A 26927-nucleotide genomic window follows, 5' to 3' on the forward strand; every position below is an offset into this window, starting at 1 on the left:
ACACAAGAAATCTTCTGAGTTATTCTTAAATCCTCACCTACATAGGTACATCAAATTGTATTCTTCAGATTTACATTTTAATTCTTCGATATCATTTTCTCAAAACTAGTTACAATCATGGCATGCTAGCTGTGTCATGAATGTCTCGTATGTCAGTTTTCCAGATCTGTTCATTTTTTCTAAATTGTAATTTTAGTGAATAAATTTTCCTACCATATCTTCCACCCTGTGGTTCCATTTGTGAGGTGATCTTTGTGCAGGTATAGGAAGACACTTATAATACGCCCCAATGTTCTCTTACGAGAAGGTAAAGGATGACAACTATAAAAATATCCTGAGGTTATTCAAATTATCAACATCCGTGCAGACAGGCGAGTGAAATAGTAGATGAACTACTTAGACCACTCGGTCAATAAGGCCCCTTGAAGACATTTGAATAGATGGATATATTCAAGAAGATGTGGGGAATAGGTCAATGGAATCAATGGCAACCAAATGATACAGAAAATGATATCTAAAAGGACAACATAATATTTGGTCTAGAATTTGTTTTCATTCACTTATGTAGGCTGTAAGGCCAATTAAATATGTATTGGTTCATCTCAGTATCTTAGTGAAGGGAATAATGTATGCAAAGGGTTGCTCTAACCAAGAAGTACTATACCTTATCTCCAACTTCTGGTGGTATTGGTTCTAAATGTTCTGATGCTATGTTCATGACCTTATCCTGCTCTGTCACATATACTGAACACATCCCTCCCTACAAAATAAAACACTTCCTCATTAAATCACCAACAGATTTCAATTTTTTAGAATGTGAATGTCATATGATTCATTGAAACTGGCACCTTTATTTTGGTGGAATCTTCTTTTATGCATGCATTTTAGATTGATAATTGTTAAGTATTGTTTAATATGATAAAATGTTAATAAAAAACAGAATCAAGTTTTCTCTTGATCAATACATATTTTTTTTTATAATGAATCTTTTTGACAAGACAATGAGGGTGCAAAGAACATTTCTGTAAAAATTGATCTAAGGACATGATCCACAAAGATTATAAAAGACTTATAGGATCACTATTAATTCGTCCTTTTTGGAATCAAACTTACTGAAACACTTCTGATTTGTCCTTTCTGGAATATAAGATTTGTATCATCATGTGTTTCCTTGATCTTAACTTCTATCTCGGTGGTGTGCCAGTCTGCCATACCATGATCCATAAACATTCCAGGTGTCTGTGGGGTATAAGGTGCCCCTGGTGTCATAGGACTGTACCCCATAGGTGAGGGGGTTCCAGCATTGAAGCCAGGGGATGGTGATGTTTGGTAACCTAATGGACTTGGTGAACTTCCACCAAAACCTCCACCAGCAGGACTAGGTGCTACAATATCATATGTATGCTATTATATATAAAATACTCAAAATTCAATAAATGTAAGTGGTATAAAATTTTACAAAAACACTATTAAACAGCAGCCATTATTTTATAGGACAATTAAATGTGAAAAGATAACAAATTAAGGTAAGCAAGGTATATCCTTCTCAAATTGATTTTTCAATGCAGAATGCATACCAATATTACTGCAGGTGCATATTTGAACATTGGCTGATCTTTGGCCATTGTTTCTTATATATTTTTCAAAACTTTTACACTCAGAATGATTTAGACTTTGATATATATCACATGTCTATTGTTGAGGACTGTATGTATCTTGCTAATTCATTGGTGTATACCATAAACCTCATTTTATTTAACAAGACCCTGCAGTCAATTTGATACACTTATTTCACAAGTTTCCTCATCTTGAAATGTTGTTCAAAATTAACTATTGAACATCATGAGCTTTTAAGTCCATTAATATGGAGTGACCAATCTTAAATAATACTTTAAGAGGTTCCTTCTAAAGAAGGCAGAATTTCAAATTTTTGAAATCATTAACTTACAATTAGATTATTATTCCTTTAAAGATATGTTTCATAAAGTCTTCATTTTGTGCATAGAAGGATTGTTTATCAACTTTATAAACAGGTGTAGATGACCCAATACTTACAATGATAGCTCCCTGGAGAAGCCGATGACTGTCCACCATAAGGAGAATAACTTGTCCCTGGTGTCTGTGGTGTAAAGGGTCCTCCGATCGGACTAGGTGTGTCAGCTGGGTAACCAGGAGTGCCTGGGTTAGGGGTGTCAAAATTCCCTGGTGATGGTGATTCAAAGTTGTAGTCAAAATCATTTTGTCTGAAAAAGACAAATTTTTGTTCCATTTAACTTGCTTTATTAAACAGAGGTTATATTGCGTATATATGTGCAAAGGACCTCAAAGCAAATCAACTTATTTGACTAGAAAAGTATGAAACAAACCATTTATTCTGAACAAATTTGCAGTGACTTGTAAGCTTTTACTCTGATTTGGAGTAGTGTCTGTGAGATAAAGAACAGCAATAAAAGCACTGTGTATTTGCTTTGGTCAAATGCATTGAGATACTGTGTCATAAAACAATCTCTGTCTTTCTAACTATTTATTAAAAAACTTTTAAAGGTGAAGCACTTGCCGGTCTTCATTTAAATACGAGTCACATTCACAGTTTGATTCACCAAAATATGAAGATACAATCAAATATATTAGGTCCAACACTGAATTTTCATTCATGCATATATTTTCATTTATTATTTCAAATCATCTTTTTACTGCTGTAATACAGATGAGAATCAATGGAATTTCAAACTCATTTTAACATTATTTTGTTTACCTGGCTGGTGTGTTGGGGTTAGCTGGATCCCAAGCACTTTGTCCTGGAGTACGATTTCCTGGTTCATGAGACGGTGTCTGACTACCATAATGAGGTGTGCGGGATCCATCATGTAATGGTGTCTGTGAGCCGTACATGGGAGTACGAGATCCATACATAGGTGTCTGTCCACCATAGACAGGTGTCCTGCCATAAGCAGATGTTGAACCATCTTTTGGTCTGCCTCCTCTGTGAAGAAAAAGAACAAGTCAATATAATGGAAGTTTTCATCAAATAAACTTATACATGGTTAAAAAATAGTATTTGTTATCTTAAATATTTCATTTATTTGTCTGTTATGTATCAACTTCAATAGATACTGCTTGTATTTCAATAACAACAATGATTTTTTAAACTTTTTTTGATGTAGGAAATCTAAATTATCTTTCATATTAAACAAATATGGCTCCACTCTGGTTTTGGATGTGTAGCTTTTGTGACAGATGCCAGTTAAATTTTGTCAATAAAACGAAATATTTACTTTTAACAATGTTACATACGTGAGTGATACCAGCCGATTTTTATCAACAGATATTGTTTTACAACTGGAATGTAGCTCCACTCTAGCTGTAGATTCTGTGGCATCCTTAACAATACCAATATAACCTGCAAATACAATACATAAACTAAGGCAACATTGTTTGTAACGTTCATTTTGATTGGATAACATCACTAATTTTCATGACATCAATTCACAATTGATGCTATGAAAAAGATCTTTGACAAATTTTAAATTTGATGTTGTTTTTTGACAGCTGCATTAAAATAGAGATAACAGTAATGTATTTTAAGCTCGAACAGCATCAATTGGTGATTTAATGGTCACAAATACCTGTTTCTGCTAATGCATTGCCAGTGAACTTAATGCTACCATTAAATCCCTTAGGGGTCATCCATAATTGTCAACCATTTTCCAAAGTGTACAAAAAGTACACTTGGGGGGAGGGGGTTAAAAAATCAACATTTTTACCGTACGCTTTTTTTTATTTCCGGAATTTATATCGTTTCCGTAAGGAAAGTCGATTTATAAAATCGAGAATTGGCTTGGGTGTGTTTCTCTTCTTATTTCTTCTTTATTATTTTCACTTGATGATATTGATTTCGATATCATAATTCTACTCAATCGGGATTGAACGATTACAAGATCAAATCATATGAAAACTAAATCTTTCAAAAATTATTTAAACAAAAAGTTTGCAAGCATTTCTCAGTACCCCTGATTGTCAATTTCACCTGCTCTATTATTGATCGATATCGTTTTACTCTGTTTAATAAACAAAATTGATGGAAACACTAACATGCTAAATTCTTTGAATGTTTTGATTTTGACAAGACGTCATTTTTTGTGAAAAGATTTTAAACTGGTCCTTCGATTAATTTCCTTGTAATGCATTCCAAAATAGTAAACCAGTAAACCGGATGTAAACTGATTTTTTTTTAGTATAAGCCTCCTTTAATTAGGAGCACCTCCATATGAAGTTTAACCTTAACTTAAAAAATATCCAATATATGTACACGTTACAGTATATATACATAAACGATAATAGTGCCATGAATGGCATATTTACAGGGACCTTTTAAATAGAAATACAGGCGGGAAAATTAAAAACTCAAAATGTTTTAAAACATTACACTTTTATTGATTACTGTCTTGAGCTCTGATTCCATCAACAACTGTCAGTTCATACTTTACAAATGCAATATAACCATGCATTTCCCTTTCTTTGATTCTTAGCATAATTTATGTGCCCTTTTGATAATCTTTTGCATGCTCTAGGTGCCCCTTTTTTATTGGAGTTACCATTCCCACTGTGTGATAGGGGAAACACTAATTTTTGTACTCTTTATTCTGACAAAACACAAGCATCATAGATGTCATCAAATAAAACAGTCAGATATGTTTTAGTTTTTTTTCAATTCAAATTTCTATATTAAACTAAAATATAATAGATAGGATCTTCTTTTTATTAAGAATGACTGATTCTTCTCTTGAAATCTGAAAATGGTTGATGTACACTTTTTAAGGGAGGGTGGGGGGTCTGAAAAAGTGTACGTTTTGTACACTTTGGAAAATGGTTGACAATTATGGATGACCCCTTAGTGATGCCTCTGGAGCTTAAAATACAATACAGTTATCTCATAATTATTTTCTCCATTTTACATTATTGTCCTAAGAATTTTTGGAAGATTTGTGTAGGATTCAACAAGAGGGTATACTAGGAAAAGATTTGAGATCTCCAACTTCTTGCTAAGCATTCATTAAAGTTTAAATACATGCATTATGATAATAAATCAATAACTGATGGGACATTTACACTAACCAGATGTTTATCAAACTTTGAAATAGTATATTATTTGGTGAGTGACTATCAGTCTGAAGATTTCCTTGACAGTCTTTTATTTAATCCACCTCTATCAATTGATTAGAAAACATTTCCATTCAAATTAATGTTAAAGAACCGTTCTAGCATTTTTTTTATAGGATTTCTAGGTGGCAATCCAATTTTCAGGTGCTTCATAAATTTCAACCTATCTTGCAGACCCTTCCTATCGTATCATTTGTTTATTTGTTGTCATTCAGAATGTGCAGAATATTTGCATCTTCATGTTAAGTAAGCAACAATCAATCAATATTAAAATGCAAGAACTAAATTTATGTATAATCTACCTTTGAATGGTCCCTGAATAATTCTAACAGTCTGTCCTATCAATTCTTTGTCCCTCTTTGTCAAACCACCTCTGCCTGCTCCCGCTCCTCCTCCGCCTCCTCTTCCCATACTAGGAGCACCACCTCCACCACTGTCTGGGTGGGCGGGGCTGGACAAACGGGGTGACATTGGTGAGAATCCAGTAACACTTAATGTTCCTGTGTTTGTCTGGAGAAAAATAGCAACATTAAATCTGCATAATTATTGAATAAATAATTCAGTTTACAATCCTTAAAGGCATTTTATATCAAAGCTACCATAAACCTAATACATTTCAGTTTCAAGTTTATCCACCATTACATTAAATGATGTATTTAATATAATGTAAAAAAAAAATACATGACAATAAAAATTACTTCCCTTCACAGATTTAAAGTAATTGTATTTGTAATGTTATCAATTTAACATGCAAAAATATTAAATCAAAAAGTAAAGCTATGGATGCATAGAAGATTGCATAATATCACTTTAAACTTCAAAAGCACAATATTACATATTGGTTAATTCTTGAATGTATTGAGTAATTAGTTCTGTTAAATTAATTACCTTGGAACCACCTGCCAAAACAAGATGTCTTGTCCTACAAACAAAGTAGCCTCCATTTTCTGTCATCATCCTTGACAGCAGAAAAGCAAAGCTTCTATATAAATGTTTTATTTCTCCTGATCTACCCTACAAGTAAAAAGGTAAGCCATGTTAACAGTTTGACATTGTAGGCCAGATATTACATCATAATATTTGAACATGATAAATATATTCATTGTTTAAAGCCTGTTATCACAAGTATAATTGAAGAGAATGGTACTTTTCTCTTGATACAAAAAGTTATGCAATGACGTCACATATCAGTGCAGCAACATCAAGTGTTCATCATTTATACAACCAAGCAAAAGCACAAAGCTTTGTACTCAAAAAAGTAGTTTTACTAACCAGTCCATTTTATTTCATGTTCTAAACAAAAAAAAACTTTTGTTAAAACAAACTGCTGGTAAAAAGAATAATAGCATTTAATTTTTTGTTACTGACTCCATCAGCTTGGGTCTAGCAGGCTCGCTTGATATTCTTGCTAATGAAGTTAATATCTAAAAACAAAATTGCCATAATTTTATATACGTCTTTGATAAATGTTCATGTGTCACCAAATATAAGCAATTTTAAACAACATACTGAATGTGGTCCATCAATAACTTTAACAATATCTTTGACTTGTACATTGTTGTTCTCTGAATCAAGGGCTACAGCATGCTTTGTGTCCTTCTTACGTGTTATAGAAGCTGGCTTTACATTGATCACCTGAAATAGAAATGTTTTTGTAAAGTAAAGCAAATTTCAGTAGGTTTTTTGGTTTTTTGGATTTGGTTTTGTTAACTCAATTGTGGCATTTTCAAATTATCTATAAGTATATTTCTAATTAAAATGTAATGTTAAACAGAAATGGTATGTTATATCATAGTGTTCCAGCTAGGATTTCAAAAGGGCAGGGTGCCAATCCTGAAAAAGCGTATTTAACGCCGATATGATAATAGGAAAAGGGCATGTTTTAATAAAGATATTAATCAAACATTGAGTTTATTCATTGAATCACTGGTTATATATATACAAGAACAACATCATAAGCCCATATAAAACTCTATCTCTCTGCTTTTAAGGCTGAAAAACTTGTCAAGTACCTTGTCACACAAGTTTTCAAAGCATGCATTGCTTGGCACAGTGAAGCTTTATATGAAGTATGTTTTGAAAGGTGTCTTGGTTCATTCTGTTTCTCTGGTCACATTTTAAAAGTTTTACCTAGGAAAATACCCTTTCTACCTCTGCTGTGCTTAAAGGCAATACAGCACAAAACAGCACAATGTAAGGAATTAGTGAACAGTGAATGAAAATTTGTATTAAAAATAAAGACTACAGAAAAAGATGACCAAGGCACCCTACCAACCCTGCTACTAAGACCCTCATTAACTTTTCCCATAACTCAAAAGACCTAAACATATAAATTCTAAAGCTAGAAGTATGTAGACATATTTTAGAATATCTTTAGAAGGTAACTCAATGCTAGGAAAAAATCAGATTGAGTTATCTTTCTTTATTCGGGTATGCTCCTTTGGAGGATTATAAACAGTACGTAGAAGATGGTAAATACGATCAACATTGGCAGTCGATTTTGTTATTTTCATATCAAAAAGGAGGGCAGTCAAAGACAAACACATCTGAATTTGCTATTTATTTTACAGAAAACACGTAAAACCATGTTTATAACAAGTTGATTATGGTTTTCGACTTTCTGTCAATTACGTTTTCTCCATGAAACTACGGTAAACATTGCAAATTGTGCCCAAGTTGTTGTATGAACATTTCTTCAAAGACAAATTCCGACTGACCGATTCTATTTGAATGAATTAATGTTGATGATCATTAATGACCCATCCGATACACATTACCTGAAACAACAGATTATGACACCTGTAACCAGATGCTCCGCAGGGCGTAGCTTTATACGACCGCAGAGGTTGAACCCTGAACGGTTGGGGCAAGTATGGACACAACATTCAAGCTGGATTCAGCTCTAAATTTGGATTGTGATTAAATAGTTGACACAGCATAGGTTTCTGACACAGAATGAATGTGTTCTAATGAACTTAAAAATTTTGTTTTCTCTTAGAGCAATTCACTATGCTGTTGAATATTAATCCTCTCAAAACAAGAATGTGTCCTCAGTACACGAATGCCCCACTCACACTATCATTTTCCATGTTCAGTGGACTGTGAAATTGGGGTAAAAACTCTAATTTGGCATTAAAATTAGAAAGATCATATCATAGGGGACATGTGTACTAAATTTGAAGTCGATTGGACTTAAACTTCATCAAAAACTACCTTGACCAAAAACTTTGACCTGAAGCGGGACAGACGGACGGACGGACGAACGAACGGACAGACGGACGGACGCACAGACCAGAAAACATAATGCCCCTCTACTATCGTAGGTGGGGCATAAAAATGTTTGAAGAAATTTTATTTTTTATTTATGAAATTTCAAATGAGAAAAATTGAACCCAATTTTTTTAATCACATCCCCCTTTCCCTTATTCCAAAACTAATCTCAATTAAAATTTCTAATGGAGTTTGCAACAATAACTACTCATTTAAATACATCATAAAATATTAAGATGTAAAAAAAACTGCTTGTTATCACTGAATGCTATTTATTATAATTTATCAGAACTTGGTAGTAAAAAGTGAATATACATTGTATATTGTATATAACAAAGATTTAAGTTGATTCTGGACAAAGAAAGATAACTCCAATTAAAAAAAAATCTTGCTATTGCACAATATTTTGCAATTAGATATTTCTTGCTTACTATTCTGGACAAAGAAAGATAACTCTAATTAAAAAAAAATTTGCTATTTCACAATATTGTGCAATTAGATATTTCTTGCCATTGCGCAATACTGTGCAATTGAAAAGACTTGCTATTGCACAATACTTAATATAATAATTTTAGATCCTGATTTGGACCAACTTGAAAACTGGGCCCATAATAAAAAATCTAAGTACATTTTTGGATTCAGCATATCAAAGAACCACAAGATTTCAATTTTTGTTGAAATCAGACTAAGTTTAATTTTGGACCCTTTGGACTTTAGTGTAGACCAATTTGAAAACAGGACCAAAAATGAAGAATCTACATACACAGTTAGATTTGGTATATCAAAGAACCCCATTTATTCAATTTTTGATGAAATCAAACAAAGTTTAATTTTGGACCCCGATTTGGACCAACTTGAAAACTGGGCCAATAATCAAGAATCTAAGTACATTTTTAGATTCAGCATATCAAAGAACCTAACTGATTCATTTTTTGTCAAAATCAAACTAAGTTTAATTTTGGACCCTTTGGACCTTAATGTAGACCAATTTGAAAACGGGACCAAAAGTTAAGAATCTACATACACAGTCATGACAGTTAGATTCAGCATATCAAAGAACCCCAATTATTCAATTTTGATGAAATCAAACAAAGTTTAATTTTGGACCCTTTGGGCCCCTTATTCTGTTGGGACCAAAACTCCCAAAATCAATACCAACCTTCCTTTTATGGTCATAAACCTTGTGTTTAAATTTCATAGATTTCTATTTACTTATACTAACGTTATGGTGCGAAAACCAAGAAAAATGCTTATTTGGGTCCCTTTTTGGCCCCTAATTCCTAAACTGTTGGGACCTAAACTCCCAAAATCAATACCAACCTTCCTTTTGTAGTCATTAATATTGTGTTTAAATTTCATTGATTTCTATTTACTTAAACTAAAGTTATTGTGCGAAAACCAAGAATAATGCTTATTTGGGCCCTTTTTTGGCCCCTAATTCCTAAACTGTTGAAACCTAAACTCCCAAAATCAATCCCAACCGTTCTTTTGTGGTCATAAACCTTGTGTCAAAATTTCATAGATTTCTATTAACTTAAACTAAAGTTATAGTGCGAAAACCAAGAAAATGCTTATTTGGGCCCTTTTTGGCCCCTTATTCCTAACATGTTGGTACCAAAACTCCCAAGATCAATACCAACCTTCCTTTTGTGGTCATAAACCTTGTGTTAAAATTTCATAGATTTCCATTCACTTTTACTAAAGTTAGAGTGCGAAAACTAAAAGTATTCGGACGCCGGACAACGACGACGACGCCGACGCCAACGTGATAGCAATATACGACGAAAAATTTTTCAAATTTTGCGGTCGTATAAAAACTGTTGATTAGTTTGGGGTTGTAAACAAAGTCATCAACTTATCGCCAGGTAAAATTTTGTAATTGGCGGAGCATATTGAAATGAACAAAATAATATGCCATCAATCTTCAAAAAGGCAGGTCGCCCTGGAAACTGTAAAAAGGGCACAGGGAGCTACTCTGGAAAGGGCGGGCTGACCGCCCAGTGAACACTGTCATAGCATTCAATAAATACTAAAGTTAAATAACTATATACTAAACTGCAAAATAAGAAGTCTAATAATTTAGCATTTGTTTTTGACATTTTAATTAGAAATTGTAATACATTCCATACCTTATTGTGCATGTTTAGAACCTGGAAATTCTCTTTCTCCAATCTTACAATACAACCTACTGTTTGTGGACTGAAACAAAAAAACAATAAGTAAAATTTATAGTATTTTAAATTGTTATTTATTTCAGCATAACAGACATATCTTATTAATCTTTTCTGATGAAGACATCCTAAAAACACATATCTTAGTCATGCATAACCAAATTGTCATACCATATTATAAATTAGATCCACCACTTTTATTACCAAAAAAAAAAATATTTGTGAAAATACTTGACATTTCAGTAAAACTTACATTCAATATCAATCTTAAGATCTTTTGTGAAATGAGTTAAAGTTCTTTGGACTTACACAATCTTGTCTCATAGAATCGGCTCTTTACATTTTGAAACTGTCCTGTTGTTACATTAGATGATATACTCACTCAAGCATGACCAAATCACCAAACTGGAACTGTCCCAAAGAATCAACACCAGTTGCCATGTCAGCACAAAGCTGTAAATCTTTAGGTAATACCTTCAGCTGTAAAATGACATCATTAATAAATGAATAGCTGATTTTAAAATTCATAATAAAAGACTCGCAGATGCAGCAGGATTGCTGAAGAGACGACTATCCATAAAGACAAAACGACATAGATGAGATTAGTTTACAGGTGACTGTTAGTGTAGCAATACATCTTCAACAATGAGAAAAACCCAGGCTCCCCTGGATGACAAAAAAATCATTAATCATCTATCAAATTTCATAATTTTGTTCTTCATTAGATCCACTCATATCGCGGTTTATTGACTATGACTTCAAGTTTTCCTGTAATAGATTGGTTGTTTTCTGCAGGTTCTTTTATACAAGATAAATGTCGACACAGAGGTATGTATTGTCTTTATGTGATTCTAATAGTGTTATGCAATTGTTGAAAATAAAACGGCAATACTTGAAACATGTAAACAATGCAAAACATTCAAAGTCAATGAACCATGACTGATGGTGCAGGGCCAAATAAATCTGTGAAAAAAGTTTCAATGAACCATGATGAGGGGGAGGCCCATATAACCTTCATAGAAACCAGACTTGTGAAAGCAAATATAACTGCATACCAAATATCAAGAAATTTTCATCAATAGTTCCTCTTTAACAGACCTTATCACAAACTTTAACAAAGTGTTGATGGTGCTTCTGCCAGAAACAGCTTGCCTTAATGATGCTTCGTTGAGGCAAGACAAAGATGAAACTAAAATTTAATCAACATGTTTGAGATTACATGTGGACCTAGTTTACTAAAAAATTAGAAATTATTGTGAGCTTTTATTATTGCGTTCTTGTCATTTTAGACTAGAATGCATTTTGAATTTTTTGTCATATGTTGAATTTATATACAAAATTTCAAATTGCGAGTTTCAATATATGTGATTTAGCATTTATCGCAATAATTAAAACATGGTAATAATTTCTGAATTTACAGTATTAGATATTGTTAGGTTTAATATTTACAAATGATTTTTTTACTTTAAATACTATACCTCATGCATGGTCAGATCAGAAAACAAGACCACCATATTATCCTCTACTCTGACAATAAGTCCTGTGTCTCCCTCAAATCGTCCCTGTATAACTTTGACATGATCCCCCATCTTAAAGTGTTTCTTCAGTTCATTAGCCTGGAACTCCAGTGGATCCTTCAGATCTTCATGTTTAGGTAACATAGTGATCTTGTTGCCATCAATACTGATGATCTTTCCCTGGAGGTGGACCAATTCACCTTCACTGACTTCCACTACATCACCAGGGATGAAGTTATGGGTTACCTCCCCTGCTGGCTTCTCCTGTATCACTTTTTATAAGTTAAGGTCCATTTTTAATTCAATGTTGCATGTGGTTTCAATATTTGTTTGAAGGAAGGTATAAAGGATCCTTCCAACATGTCAACTCTACTTGTTAAATGACATCCAGTTACAATAAATAAATGTCTGAAATTCAGTTTTGTAGGAAGGGCACAAAAAAAGTTGCAAAACAATTATAAAACATAACAAGAACGTGTCCCCAGTACATGGATGCCCTATCCGCACTATCATTTTCTATTTTCAGTGGACTGTGAAAATGGGGTAAAATCTCTAATTTGGCATTAAAATTAGAAAGATCATATCATAGGGAACATGTGTAATAAGTTTTAAGTTGATTGGAATTCAACTTCATCAAAAACTACCTAGACCAAAAACTTTAACCTGAAGCGAAACAGACGAATGAACGAATTAACAAACGGATGGACGTACGCACAGATAAGAAAACATAATGCCCATAAATTGGACATATAAAGAAATTGTTTGAAAAAGAAGCTGAAATGTGCTTGCTGAATAGTGGCTGAAAGGAAGGGGTTTAAATGAGACAGGCATACAGCTCAGTACATCGCTACTCTTCACAAATAATAATATTATTTAGGAATTGTAAGTTTAAGGATACATTCTACATCAACACCATCAGGTTGGTCCTCAAACTTTTCTAATTCATTAAGAGTTGGTTTCACACCCTCTGCTATCTGTAAGTACAATGTAAATAGTAAATTGTTTTAAACTATTGGTATATGAGATGAAAACAATATTATTTATAAACATCAGTTATAATGATTTATATGTTACTCACCTTTCCTTACAGGTAGGATTGCATATTTATCTATAATTTAAAATTATATCTTTTTTTACTTAATTAATTTTATTGAAACTTAGTGAGTGTGAGCACTGAAGCCTGAAGGGAAGAGATTGCTTTCAGTTTGCAATATGAACTTAAAATTAAACATTGGATTGGATTAAGCAATATCATATATTTAAAATTTGAGTTATCTTTCCTTGTTCATTATTGTATATTTGTGGTTGAACTTATTTTTATAACATATACAGTTTATTTAATTTTTTTAAAACAGATTTGGAAACTTATGTTAGCAGACATTATAACTTTTGTGTATACCAGACTTAACAGACATAAGGAAAACTTACAATAGCAGACATTATAACTTTTGAGTATACCAGACTTAACAGACATAAAGAAAACTTACAATAGCAGACATTATAACTTTTGTGTATACCAGACTTAACAGACATAAAGAAAACTTATAATAGCAGACATTATAACTTTTGTGTATACCAGACTTAACAGACATAAAGAAAACTTACAATAGCAGACATTATAACTTTTGTGTATACCAGACTTAACAGACATAAAGAAAACTTATAATAGCAGACATTATAACTTTTGTGTATACCAGACTTAACAGACATAAGGAAAACTTACAATAGCAGACATTATAACTTTTGTGTATACCAGACTTAACAGACATAAAGAAAACTTACAAAAGCAGACATTATAACTTTTGTGTATACCAGACTTAACAGACATAAAGAAAACTTACAAAAGCAGACATTATAACTTTTGAGTATACCAGACTTAACAGACATAAGGAAAACTTACAAAAGCAGACATTATAACTTTTGTGTATACCAGACTTAACAGACATAAAGAAAACTTACAAAAGCAGACATTATAACTTTTGAGTATACCAGACTTAACAGACATAAGGAAAACTTACAAAAGCAGACATTATAACTTTTGTGTATACCAGACTTAACAGACATAAAGAAAACTTACAAAAGCAGACATTATAACTTTTGTGTATACCAGACTTAACAGACATAAAGAAAACTTACAAAAGCAGACATTATAACTTTTGAGTATACCAGACTTAACAGACATAAAGAAAACTTATAATAGCAGACATTATAACTTTTGTGTATACCAGACTTAACAGACATAAGGAAAACTTATAATAGCAGACATTATAACTTTTGTGTATACCAGACTTAACAGACATAAAGAAAACTTATAATAGCAGACATTATAACTTTTGTGTATACCAGACTTAACAGACATAAAGAAAACTTACAAAAGCAGACATTATAACTTTTGTGTATACCAGACTTAACAGACATAAAGAAAACTTACAAAAGCAGACATTATAACTTTTGTGTATACCAGACTTAACAGACATAAAGAAAACTTACAAAAGCAGACATTATAACTTTTGTGTATACCAGACTTAACAGACATAAAGAAAACTTACAAAAGCAGACATTATAACTTTTGTGTATACCAGACTTAACAGACATAAAGAAAACTTACAAAAGCAGACATTATAACTTTTGTGTATACCAGACTTAACAGACATAAGGAAAACTTACAAAAGCAGACATTATAACTTTTGTGTATACCAGACTTAACAGACATAAAGAAAACTTACAATAGCAGACATTATAACTTTTTGTGTATACAAGACTTAACAGACATAAGGAAAACTTACAATACCAGACATTATAACTTTTGTGTATACCAGACTTAAGACATAAGGAAAACTTACAATAGCAGACATTATAACTTTTGTGTATACCAGACTTAAGACATAAGGAAAACTTAAAATAGCAGACATTATAACTTTTGTGTATATCAAACTTAACAGACATAAAGAAAACTTACAATAGCAGACATTATAAAGTTCTTGAAGAGGAATCCTTTTCTGCTGTATCTGTTATTCTCAAACACCAAAAAGTCTCCATCTTGAGTTATTTCCCCTCCGATACCCCTGTAAATTGAACATTAAATATATGTAAAAAATACACAAACAAATAAATTTTATTTTCTTGTAACACTATCAATTCTTTTCAGCATTTTTTTCCCGAATATTTTTTCTCATTTAAATCACTTACAACATTCATCAGAATCGATGGTGAAACAGTTCATCAAAATATAATATTGTGTAACATTTATCATGTTAATGCAATTCATTCCATCTCAAGTGATGCACTGTGATTTAGGATATAATAGTAAATTTTGTAAATAAAATTATTCCTTACATAAAATAACTTTTACAGATGATCAAAGATCATAAAAGATAACTTAATTATAAATATGTAAAATTGTTACCTGATAGCATCAGGATCAAATAGTTTCTGTGCAGGTCTTCTCTTCTTTTTTCTTTTCTCAGCTTGCTGTATAATTTATAATATGAAATAATAAGTGCCAAAAAAGTAAGCTCTGTATTTTCCAAAGATAATGTGTCCACTGACAAAAATGTCATAAATTAGATTGACATACATGAAGAATAAGTGTTATTTTACATACTATAAATACAATGAAATACGTTACTAGCCAACACAACAGCTTTATAAACCTTGTAAAATATTTATGGATGTAGACTTAAAACTTACTTATGGGTTCATTGTTAAAGGACCTATAATTGTTAATTTCTGTGTCATTTGGATTGTGGAGATTCGTCTTATTGGCAATCATACCACATCTTATTTTTTATGAAAGATATAAAAGTTTGTTATTCACAACAGAAATGAACTAGGACTTTAAACTTTACTGAGGTCATGAAGTATGGGATATTTTGATATGTATCTTATTTGCAGGGTGCTTTACTTTTTGTGACATAAAAAAATTAGTAAGAGTCCTATACATAAAGATTTATAAAATATTGTTTTGACTTACATTATTATCTTTAGTTTTAGCAAATCCTCTGGGTTTTGTGTAGTCTATCCTAGGTATCAGCTTCAGATGAACATAATTCTGTGCTGGCTCTACAAAGTCAACCTGTAAAACAATATTTATATCTTTATACCAGAGTTCAACCATGCAAATGTTCATGTGCTAAGAATATCCCCATATCATTAGTCAAAGTAATGGTAAACTGACAGAATGTGTCTTACAGATTCCTTCAGTGCTTACACATTACAACTCATCAATGCAAAGCTGCTGAACCAAATATAAAATCATTATATTCTGTAGGAAAATGTGAAGAAAGTTTATGTTAAACATAAGAACAGTCAACAAATATAGAAAGACAAAAGTGAATGCAGTATAGCCCATACTCTTAAAGGGGGTGTATATGGGTACTGGTGAATACAGGAACAGACACTGCAAGATTATCAAGGATTGTCAAGGTGGTTCAAGTAAAATCTTGTAATATAATAAAGGAATTAAATTCCCTGTTAGAAAATAAAATATGATGTTGAGATTATAAGGCCTGCATTGTTAGGCAAGATAGGGTTAACAAGTGAAACTGCGAGCTACTGCTCACTGATGATACCCCCGCCGCAAGTGGATAATATTAATAGTGTAAAAATATGCAAGTGTTCGGTAAACAGGAAGTTGTCGAGTGATGAATCTGAAAACGCATCACACGGTATAGCTGACTTATAAAAATCCTGAAACCAAATTTCAGAAATCCTTGTATTGTAGTTCCTGAGAAAAAAGTGACGAAAATTTTTAACTTGGTTATCATGTGTAAATCATACAAGTGTTCGGTAAACAGGAAGTAGTCGAGTGATGAATCTGAAAACGCATCACACGGTATAGCTGACTTATATAAATCCTGAAACCAAATTTCAGAAATCCTTGTATTGTAGTTCCTGAGAAAAATGTGACGAAAATTTTCAACTTGGCTATCATGTGTAAAATCATACAAGTGTTCGGTAAACAGGAAGTTGTAGAGTGATGAATCTGAAAACGCATCACACGGTATAGCTGACTTATATAAATCCTGAAACCAAATTTCAGAAATCCTTGTATTGTAGTTCCTGAGAAAAATGTGACGAAAATTTTCAACTTGGCTATCATGTGTAAAATCATACAAGTGTTCGGTAAACAGGAAGTTGTCGAGTGATGAATTTGAAAACGCATCACACGGTATAGCTGACTTATATAAATCCTGAAACCAAATTTCAGAAATCCTTGTATTGTAGTTCCTGAGAAAAATGTGACGAAAATTTTCAACTTGGCTATCATGTGTAAAATCAGACAAGTGTTCGGTAAACAGGAAGTTGTCAAGTGATGAATCTGAAAACGCATCACACGGTATGGCTGACATATATAAATGTTGATACCAAATTACAGAAAGGGTGGATGTGTAGTTCCTGAGAAAAATGTGACGAAAGTTTCATGGGACGGACTGACTGACGGACTGATGGACGGACTGACGGACTGATGGACGGACAGACAGAGGTAAAACAGTATACCCCCCCTTTTTTAAAGCGGGGGTATAACTATTCCTTATACATTGGCTTTTCCTTTGAAGGCTGGTAAGATTATGATTCAACAGTGTAACTTGTGTATGATACTTACTGTTCAAAATAAATAGTATTACAATGGGCATACAAGGGCAGTAACTGAGTAGTACAATTAGTTTGAGTTTATACAGCATATTTGTATTAATATTTATGATTAACTAATACAAGAATTCAAATAGAGAACAAATATTCAATGAGTGACCTTTGTTTAAGTTAAAATGTCTTACCTGACCTAAGTCATCTTTGAACACGCCTCTTTTCAATCTGACCCACGACCTTGGTTTAAGTTGGGCTGACTCTTTCACAATCTTCATTACATCTGTCATTTCTTTGATTGGAACCATCTAGTCAAAGGGGATAGTAAATGTTAAATATATCTTTTACAAATTGTTTAAGATATATATTAGTGTATTTTGTTAAATAAAAATACTAAAAGGATTAGAACAGAAATCTGAAACCTCTTTATATAGATGTTATTAGTAAAATTTCAGAGGCAAAATATTTTTTTTTAGGACTATTGACAGAATTTTACACACATAAAACATTCTTTCTTTACACAATTAAAATCAAACATCCTTTAAAAGTTAAATTGCAAAAAGATACTACACAATTATAAAAGCAATTAGCGTTGCTGCATTTGATTAGGAAAAACGTTGATAAAACCTGCTCTTTTTTAACCCTGAATAATATAAAATGGATTTACAAATATCAATAGATGACTTACCTGCTGTGCCCAGATTCCCATCCTAAGATTACCAATTCCTTCAATAGCTTGTTTAACATGGGTCTGTTTGTAAGCCTCAACATAGATATAACCTTTTAAACTCTCCTTAGATATCACAGCCTTTATCTGAAGTGGCTGCAAACAAAATAAAAAACAAAATTAAATACCGTAAATGTTTTGACAAAGACTGATTTTTTTCTATTGTTTCCATAGAAAGTTTATTTCATAATTCTCGCACAGAAGTAGTGATAAATGTCTTAGCTATGTAAAAATAAAATTTAAATTGTATTCTAAAAAGAAACTTGTTTAAGGATTCAGAAACAAAAATGAAACATTTAGTTTTTAAAGTTTTAAAAACTGTTGATCTGATCAATTTCAGATCTATTGTGATTTATTTCAACCTTGTGGTATTACAATTTAATGGGAATTAATTTTAAAAACAACAAAAAAGAATGCAAACAGGTACATGTAAGAAAGTATGCTGTATTAAAAGAAATATTAAAACCTGCTATAATTTCTGTTTAACAAGAATGTGTCCAAAGTACACGGATGCCCCACTCGCATTATTATTTTCCATGTTCAATGGACCATGAAATTGGATAAAAAATATAATTAGGCATTAAAATTAAAAAGATAATATCATAGAGAACATGTGTACTAAGTTTCAAGTTGATTGGACTTCAGCTTCATCAAAAACTACATTGACCAAAAACTTTAACCTGAAACATGCACTGTCATTTTCTATGTTCAGTGGACCATAAAATTGGGGTCAAAAGTTTAATTTGGCATCAAAATTAGAAAGATAATATAATAGAGAACATGTGTACTAAGTTTCAAGTTGATTGGACTTCAACTTCATCATAAACTACCTTGACCAAAAACTTTAACCTGAAGCGGGAAAGACGGACGAACAGACAGACAGACAGACAGACAGACGAACGGACGCACAGACCAGAAAACATAATGCCCCTCTACTATCGTAGGTGGGGCATAAAAATACATTACAAACAAGATTAGCCTCCCCTTACATACAAGATTAACCTTCCCTTACATACAAGATTAAGTTACAAGAACGCAATTATTCGTAATGCATTTTCCATAGGGTTCCACTGGTTTTCCCATTTTTTTTTCTAGAAGACTACACAAACTAGTTCCTGTTACTAGAAATTCCAGTGTTGCATTACAACCAAAAAAATATCTAGGGTCATGCGGCTCAAATTGACTTAAAATGCAGTTGAAAACAAGAGTGTCCAAAGTACACGGATGCCCCACTTGCACTATCATTTTTCATGTTCCATGGACTTTGAAATTGGGTAAATATCAAATTTGGCATCAAAATTAGAAAGATCATATCATAAGCAACAAGTGTACTAAGTTTCAAGTTGGTTGGACTTCAGCTTCATCAAAAACTACCTTGACCAAAAACTTTAACCTGAAACTCCCACTTTCATTTTCTATTTTAAGTGGACCGTGAAATTTGGGTCAAAAGTCTAATTTGGCATTAAAATTAGAAAGATCATATCATAAGCAACAAGTGTACTAAAGTTCAAGTTGGTTGGACTTCAGCTTCATCAAAAACTACCATGACCATAAACTTTAACCTGAAACTCTAACATTTATTTTCTATGTTCAGTGGACCGTGAAATTGGGGTCAAAAGTCTAATTTGGCATTAAAATCAGAAAGATCATATCATAAACAACAAGTGTACTAAGTTTCAAGTTGATTGGACTTCAGCTTCATCAAAAACTACCTTGACCAAAAACTTTAACCTGAAGCGGGACGAACAAACGAACGGACAGACGAACGAACGAACGAAGCCACAGACCAGAAAACATAATGCCCCTCTACTATTGTAGGTGGGGCATAAAAATCGTCTATTTTTTTTGGTTTATTGAAAAAGGCAAATTTGAATGGCTCCGACGTGTAGAAATGGAAGATATTTTCTATACTTCATAAAATGTGAATATGATTTTCGGCAATTTTTACACCTTATTGGATAAGCCTTCGATTAAATATAATTGCAATCCTGTATCATCCAATCCAAAGCCGTATAGGATTCTATTCTGAGTACCATCTTTGGGTAAAAAACTTGCCGGTAAAATGTAAACAAATAAGTGCACTCTTGTAACCATTAGCCTCCCCTTACATACAAGATTAGCCTCCCCTAACACATATCTTACCTCATCTTCAAACTGATAAGCAATATACTTTCTCATCACTTGTATGGCTGTTGTTCTTTCTTCACCAATTCTACATTTTACTAACCACAAATTGGGATCTCTATTAAAAAATTCATAAAATACTGTATACAATAGTATGATGCTTTGAACACAAACTGAGTTTGAGCTATATTCAGAAATCAAGTTTCTTTGAGGAGACAGATGATGATTTTGTACTTGTTTGGCTTTACAACTATTTTGATCTGAGCGTCACTGATGAGTCTTATGTAAACGAAACGCGCGTCTGGCGTAATAAATTATTATCCTGGTAACTTTGATAACTAATTATACATAGAAACTGTAGTGTACTGCCTCCATTATTGTAGGCCACATAAAAATTCTTGTCTTGTGTTATATTGCATTCAGTGATCAGAAGGTACAAAATTCTAAATATGTGGTAAAATAATATTTGAAATAAAATCTTTTTCATAGTTTGGTGAAATCTGGGTACACACTTTATAGAAAGGCACATACCAATTAAATTCTATATTCAAAATGAATTTCATCTAAATATTGGTACCAGTTTGAAACATATATCCTTTAGGGATCAGAAGGTCAATTATTGTACAGAATTCTTAAAAATATTTAATTCATAATAATATATATCTAATTAAAACAATATTTGATTACACCTCCTGGCCTGTCTATTCTGATAGTGACTTACTTGACACCAGGTAACAATCCTTGCTGTGTAATTTCATCAGACATTTCTTCTCCCTCTCCATATCTAGCGCTAGCTGATCCCTCTCCATATTTCTGTCTGTAATATTCCTCAATCTCATCTTCTCGCTGAGTACTGTAAAGAAGAGATCAAAATTTGAAACATATTTTATTTTATTAAATTTTAAACAGTTTCTGATCTTGCTTTTGAAATGGATATTAGCAATATTTGTCATTTCCTCATTATTGCATAAGGGTCGTTACTGTTGTATGCATAACATGTGATCAGAAGGTTCTTTGTAAAGAAAAGATCATTTTCAAATTAGAATCAGAATGTAAGATAATATAAATAGGTCTATCTAGCATTAACACCAAAAATAAGCATATCATTTATCATGATTTACGATGTTTGTCTTGCTTTCGATCACTATGTCTGTTTTAAAATTGTCATTTATGCACTTTTGAAAAAGTTAATTATTGTTTGAAATTATATGAATATTAATTCGTATGATCACGCTTTCTTCAACTCCCTGAGAAAAGTACAATTTTTAACCACAGCATCACACTTGCAAAAATTATGAGATGTTCAAAACTTATCAACTATTAAATGTTCTTTGGATTTATAAAAATAATATGTTGTAATAAACACTTTATATGTCAGAAATTACATTGGAATAGATAAATTATATATTGTTTTGTAAAGGTTTTTTTCATTCAGAATGAACCTATACATCTTTTAAACTTAATATAATAACACACAAGTTACCTGATCATTTGTTCATATCTACGATTTTCATCAATTTCTCTAGCAGATGGTCCATATGTGGATTGTCTGTCAATCATTGTTTGATCCACACCATCTTCCCATTCCTCGTCATCATCCTCATCTCCCTCATCATCCACATCTATCAATAGTTATCATAATTATATCAAATGCCTCACCATATAAAGTTATTCTCAATGGTAGATATCATAACTTAATAAATATTTTACATTTCAAAAATTGAAATGAGCGATACTTAACGTTCAAAACTGAGCATTTTTTATTCATTTTAGGGTTATAATGCAATTTTTCTATAAATATTGAGCACATTTGCAGTTTTAATTCTATAAATGTCCTCTTAACAAAGACTTGTATTTATCATGATGCTGTAGCATATTACCGCATGTGTCTTACCCCACATTCTGTTTCATATTCATTCTCACTGAACTTTAGGATACAAACTTGGTTAATCCTGGAAATGACTAGTTGCATTTCATAAAGATAAAAAAAAATGTTGTTTTAAATATGCATATTTTGATACAAATTTTTTCGAGGAAGTTACAGAAAAGAAATTCCATTTTACCAAAAAATAAGTAAAAACACATACCAGCTTCTTCAATAATGAAACCACCAGCTCGGGGCTTTCTCTTTTTCCTTTTACTTGCTTGACGATCTACTGCATAGTCCTTTCAGAAAAAAAATGCAAAATAAAAATAGAAATACATACAGGCAAACAAAATAAGTGTTATATATTAAGTTGACAACTGATTTATGTTATTCATGGTTCTTTTTAATTGAATTTGCGTTAAACTTTTTACTTTTTTCACTGTAATATTTATTGTAGTTGAAGCTTTGAAGGAGTTAGTATAGAAACATAATTATATGCACATCAGTAAACAACGAAATGACAATCATTATTTGTTAAAAGTATCTAATAAATAAAAGCGACGCCACCAAAATTCAAACTTGATCTGTGTTTTGTGGTAATAAGCATTTTGTATAAGTTTCATAACATTTGGTTGAAGTAAAACTAAAGTTAGAGAATGGAAAACAACTTTGGGACGTACATACGTACAGATGTACAGACGGACAAGAGTAAAACTTAATGCCCCCTCCTTTACAGCGGGGGCATAATAAAATAGAATGACAAATACAACCAAGATAATGTTATACAAATAGGTTCAAAACAATGTATTAACATACTTTGGGACGTATGTACAGGGGTAAAACTTAATGCCCTTTCCTTAACTACGTATGTTTTTTTTAAAATGAACAATACTATTTTTTGTGATTTATTTCTCATAACACCCAAAACATTGTTATATCAGTGGCCCTAAGATTAACCCATTATTTTTGTCAAATCCTACCTCATCTTCTTCAGAATCATAGTCATCCTCATCCTCTTCCTCATCACTGACCACACGCTGTTTCCTCACTCTCTTCTGAGGTAAATCTTCCTCTGCCTACAATATACAGAAAATATTGGCTGTTCCATTTAAACACACATCATGATGACATTGAACCACGAAAAGGCTATTTCAAAATGAGGTAACCACCTATAGATGCAAAGTGTGAGTTTGTTCACATTTTCACTGTATATGACCCACTTCAATATATGCATAGGTGAGAATTTGTTACGCCTACTCCGTGTCCCACATACATTTTTAATGAATAGTCCAACATCAATAAAGACTTGTGTAGAGAACTTATCTAAATATACATATTCCACAACAAAGGATCTGACAATACCCCATTCTTCTTTCTGTTCTGATATTATTATGTCTGTTGTCAGCCAAGGAAATTTATTTCCCATTTTCACAGAAAATAGAACAGAATGTTGTCAGTATATTTTAATCACAATAATTTCATATGTCAAATGCCATGAATCTTATGCATGTTATAAGGTAAATCACACAAATCATGTTGCTTAGTAATAATTCTAATCAAGATTTTATAAAGTGTACAAAACACATACAAATAATGTGGAAAATAAAAGTGTAACAAAATAAATGAACAAATACAGATGGAACATAAGAATATCAACCGCCAACTTCAATTCATTGGTTTATTTGTAATTGTGATGAAATATTTTGACTGAGATACTTTGGGACTGGGATTCTATGACCTCCTTTAATTTGGGACTGGGATACTTTGACCTCCTTTTGGACTAGGATACTTTGACCTCCTTTTGGTCTTGGATACTTTGACCGCCTATGAGACTTGGATACTTTGACCCACCTGCTTTGGGACTTGGATAATTAGACCCCCTTTGAGACTTGGATACTTACTCCACTTAATTCTTCTCCTCCACTTCCTGCTGGACTCCCGGGACCACTTACACTTCCTGCAGGACTCCCAGGAGGACTACCACTTCCAGCAGGACTACCTGGAGCCGAGCCTGAATATGCACTACCTTCTTCTTCGCTGTCTGACATTCTAAATTTCTGAAAGGTAAACAAAAATAAAATCATGAAAGACCACTTTATTTTCATACATGAAGTAACACAATGTCCATCTTCTGTTCAAATTATATTTATATCGTCTTCTTCAGAAATGAAATTGACATGCAAAATACACCTACAATCATTTAATTGCCAAACAAACAAAATTGTGTGTGTAAGCTACCATGACTACCTTTTCTTTTCCAAGTGTTTAAAAGATGGGAGAAAAGCTCAACTTGAAAATACGCTGCTGAGATTTAAGTAAGATTAAAAAGCTAGGGCAAGATAAAAGGTATATATTAAGAACTTTATCCTTAAGGGTTATACATCTTCTGTCTAAGGAAATCCAAAAGATAATCAGTTTTCCTGTGATGTAAGGAATGAGGTAAAAAGGTGAGATGTACACTTAAAACATCATGTGGAAAAAACAGGTTACTGAGGTTTAGATTTAACACTAAAAGACTATTAATCAATAGATGAAGGATGTACAATGTATTACAATAATGCTATCAGAACTTCACCTTCCCTAAATACAATCAAAACGTCAATAGAAACGACTGATTTTCTTTTACAAATCCCTTGTGGGGAAGATACTAGAGCTCCTACCAGACGACCTTATTAAATTTCACAGACCAAAACAACAAATTAGAGCAACAACTTATAACAAAGTTATCACTAAGAACATTATAGAGGGGGGATAGGAGTCCTGATCCCAAAATCCCAGGCTTAAAAACACGAAATCCAGAGGTCCCGAATTTAAATAAGTAAATCCCGACGTCCCGAAATCCCAAAAAAAGAATTCCCGAATCTCAAAAGGGTCAATCCTGAAATCCCGAGCTTAAAAACACCTGATCCCAGAGTCCCGATAAAGGTCCTACCCCCCTCATTATAGACCAACAAGTCTGTGACAACGAATGAGCACTCATAGTTCCAAACAGAAAGACCAACCCCGTTCAAAAAGACAAAAACTCTATTTTTGTGCACACTGCAGTAGATTGGAACCATCTAGAGAATTAGGTAGTGTGCATGATGACTACAACTGAGTTTAAATCAGCACTCCTCAGCAAGCTGAACTTGTGTTCGCAGATCAACCTGGCCTGTCACATAATAGCCGAAAGGAATCTGTGTAGCACCCATTCATTTACAGAAGTGGGATATACAGATATAGATACCTCAGTAAGGGTTCCAACCAACATGTTAAGCTAACATTATACATGTACCACATTTTGTACCAGGGCTCACGCTACCAGGCGACTTGGGCGAAGAAGTCGCCCTCCCGACCGTCACTTCGCTTTCCCCGACCCCCAAAAGCGAAAACAAGTCGCCCTGTACTTGACGAAAGTCGCTTTCAGTCGCTTCCGTCATCGGACATTTTCAATTTTTACCAAGTTTATGAAACATCAATTTTTTACTGATAATTAAAGAAATTCAGACATTAACTATTCATTATCTTTAGAAAAGAGGTTGAAGCATTGTCTTCGCAGTGTGTATCAGGTTATTTGATAAAAATACAACTTTTTATCACTTCGTGCATTTTTGCAAGTTCCGGTGCTTGTTTAATACTCGAAAACGTACATCAACCTAAATTTCGACGGCAAAATAAGTTTGTTACTTCATTTAAACGTGATAAAAGTTGCCTCCAGTAAATGTTTAATCCATTTATTGCATTAAAACCGTCATGTTCCTTTCCAAATAACTTGTCAAACATCGTTTATTTTTGAAAATTTTCTTGCATTCGTCCGCCATTGACCGATTTCTAAACTACGGATCTGAACCGGACCAGCTATGACCGAAATCCGTACTTTTACAATAATTACTACGGACGCACGGATGGAACAGCTGACAGAAGAATATTGATCCCAAAGGGGAAAAATTACGCATCCCACACGCATTAAGAGACTTTTGGTTACATCTAATTGATTGGTGTATATAATTCCCTATATTTTTTTATGAATGTTTCAAACTATTGATTAAAGGTGCTTAACTCTGAGACTATTATACTAATATCAATATATTATGGCCCAGCTTAATAACTTTTATATTTTTTTTATGAGAAACACTGAATTTCATACACAAGATAATTTTTAATTAAATTGTAATTGATGTAATTTCTTTACATTTTTTAAAATAAATTTTTTTTTTAGTGCTAGATATTTAGTTGGTAGTTTCTCACAAGAACCTTAGTAAAACTTAAACAACTTTTAATTTCAAATGTTACTTTAATTGTAATTTTTTACTCATATGAATTGAACAACATAAAAAGAACATTATTTACATATGGCCCTTTATACTATTGTAAAATCCAAACATTGTAGCGCACCCGCGCGAATGAGCACTTCTCTTTCAAATCTCACCACTTCTCCCTATCAGTTTCAAAAAGAGAAGTCACTTCTCCCTATAATAGGGCTCTTCACGGTTAGTTCGGCCATATTGGATAGGGGACAGATTTTC

At 32.5% G+C, this 26927-nt stretch overlaps 1 protein-coding gene across 2 annotated transcripts in view; it reads right to left on the reverse strand.

The window, feature by feature from the left end:
- The window catches only part of LOC139529935 (transcription elongation factor SPT5-like), a 38228-nt gene that overhangs the window by 998 nt on the left and 10303 nt on the right, over positions 1-26927 (reverse strand). For both annotated transcript variants that reach the window (XM_071325922.1, XM_071325923.1), the window contains exons 2-24: positions 24324-24479; positions 23403-23498; positions 22643-22721; positions 22039-22177; positions 21277-21408; positions 20574-20673; positions 18393-18527; positions 17896-18012; positions 16092-16193; positions 15525-15589; positions 15078-15183; positions 13017-13092; positions 12080-12390; positions 10984-11081; positions 10560-10629; positions 6670-6795; positions 6049-6174; positions 5463-5670; positions 3295-3400; positions 2756-2983; positions 2056-2243; positions 1114-1385; positions 665-760 (exon numbers count right to left, since the gene is read on the reverse strand). In XM_071325922.1, the coding sequence (XP_071182023.1) occupies positions 665-760; positions 1114-1385; positions 2056-2243; positions 2756-2983; positions 3295-3400; positions 5463-5670; positions 6049-6174; positions 6670-6795; positions 10560-10629; positions 10984-11081; positions 12080-12390; positions 13017-13092; positions 15078-15183; positions 15525-15589; positions 16092-16193; positions 17896-18012; positions 18393-18527; positions 20574-20673; positions 21277-21408; positions 22039-22177; positions 22643-22721; positions 23403-23498; positions 24324-24479 (3132 nt within the window). The remainder of the gene's footprint in view (positions 1-664; positions 761-1113; positions 1386-2055; positions 2244-2755; positions 2984-3294; positions 3401-5462; positions 5671-6048; positions 6175-6669; positions 6796-10559; positions 10630-10983; positions 11082-12079; positions 12391-13016; positions 13093-15077; positions 15184-15524; positions 15590-16091; positions 16194-17895; positions 18013-18392; positions 18528-20573; positions 20674-21276; positions 21409-22038; positions 22178-22642; positions 22722-23402; positions 23499-24323; positions 24480-26927) is intronic.

Source organism: Mytilus edulis, chromosome 7 (genome assembly GCF_963676685.1).
Source record: "Mytilus edulis chromosome 7, xbMytEdul2.2, whole genome shotgun sequence".
NCBI lineage: Eukaryota > Metazoa > Mollusca > Bivalvia > Mytilida > Mytilidae > Mytilus > Mytilus edulis.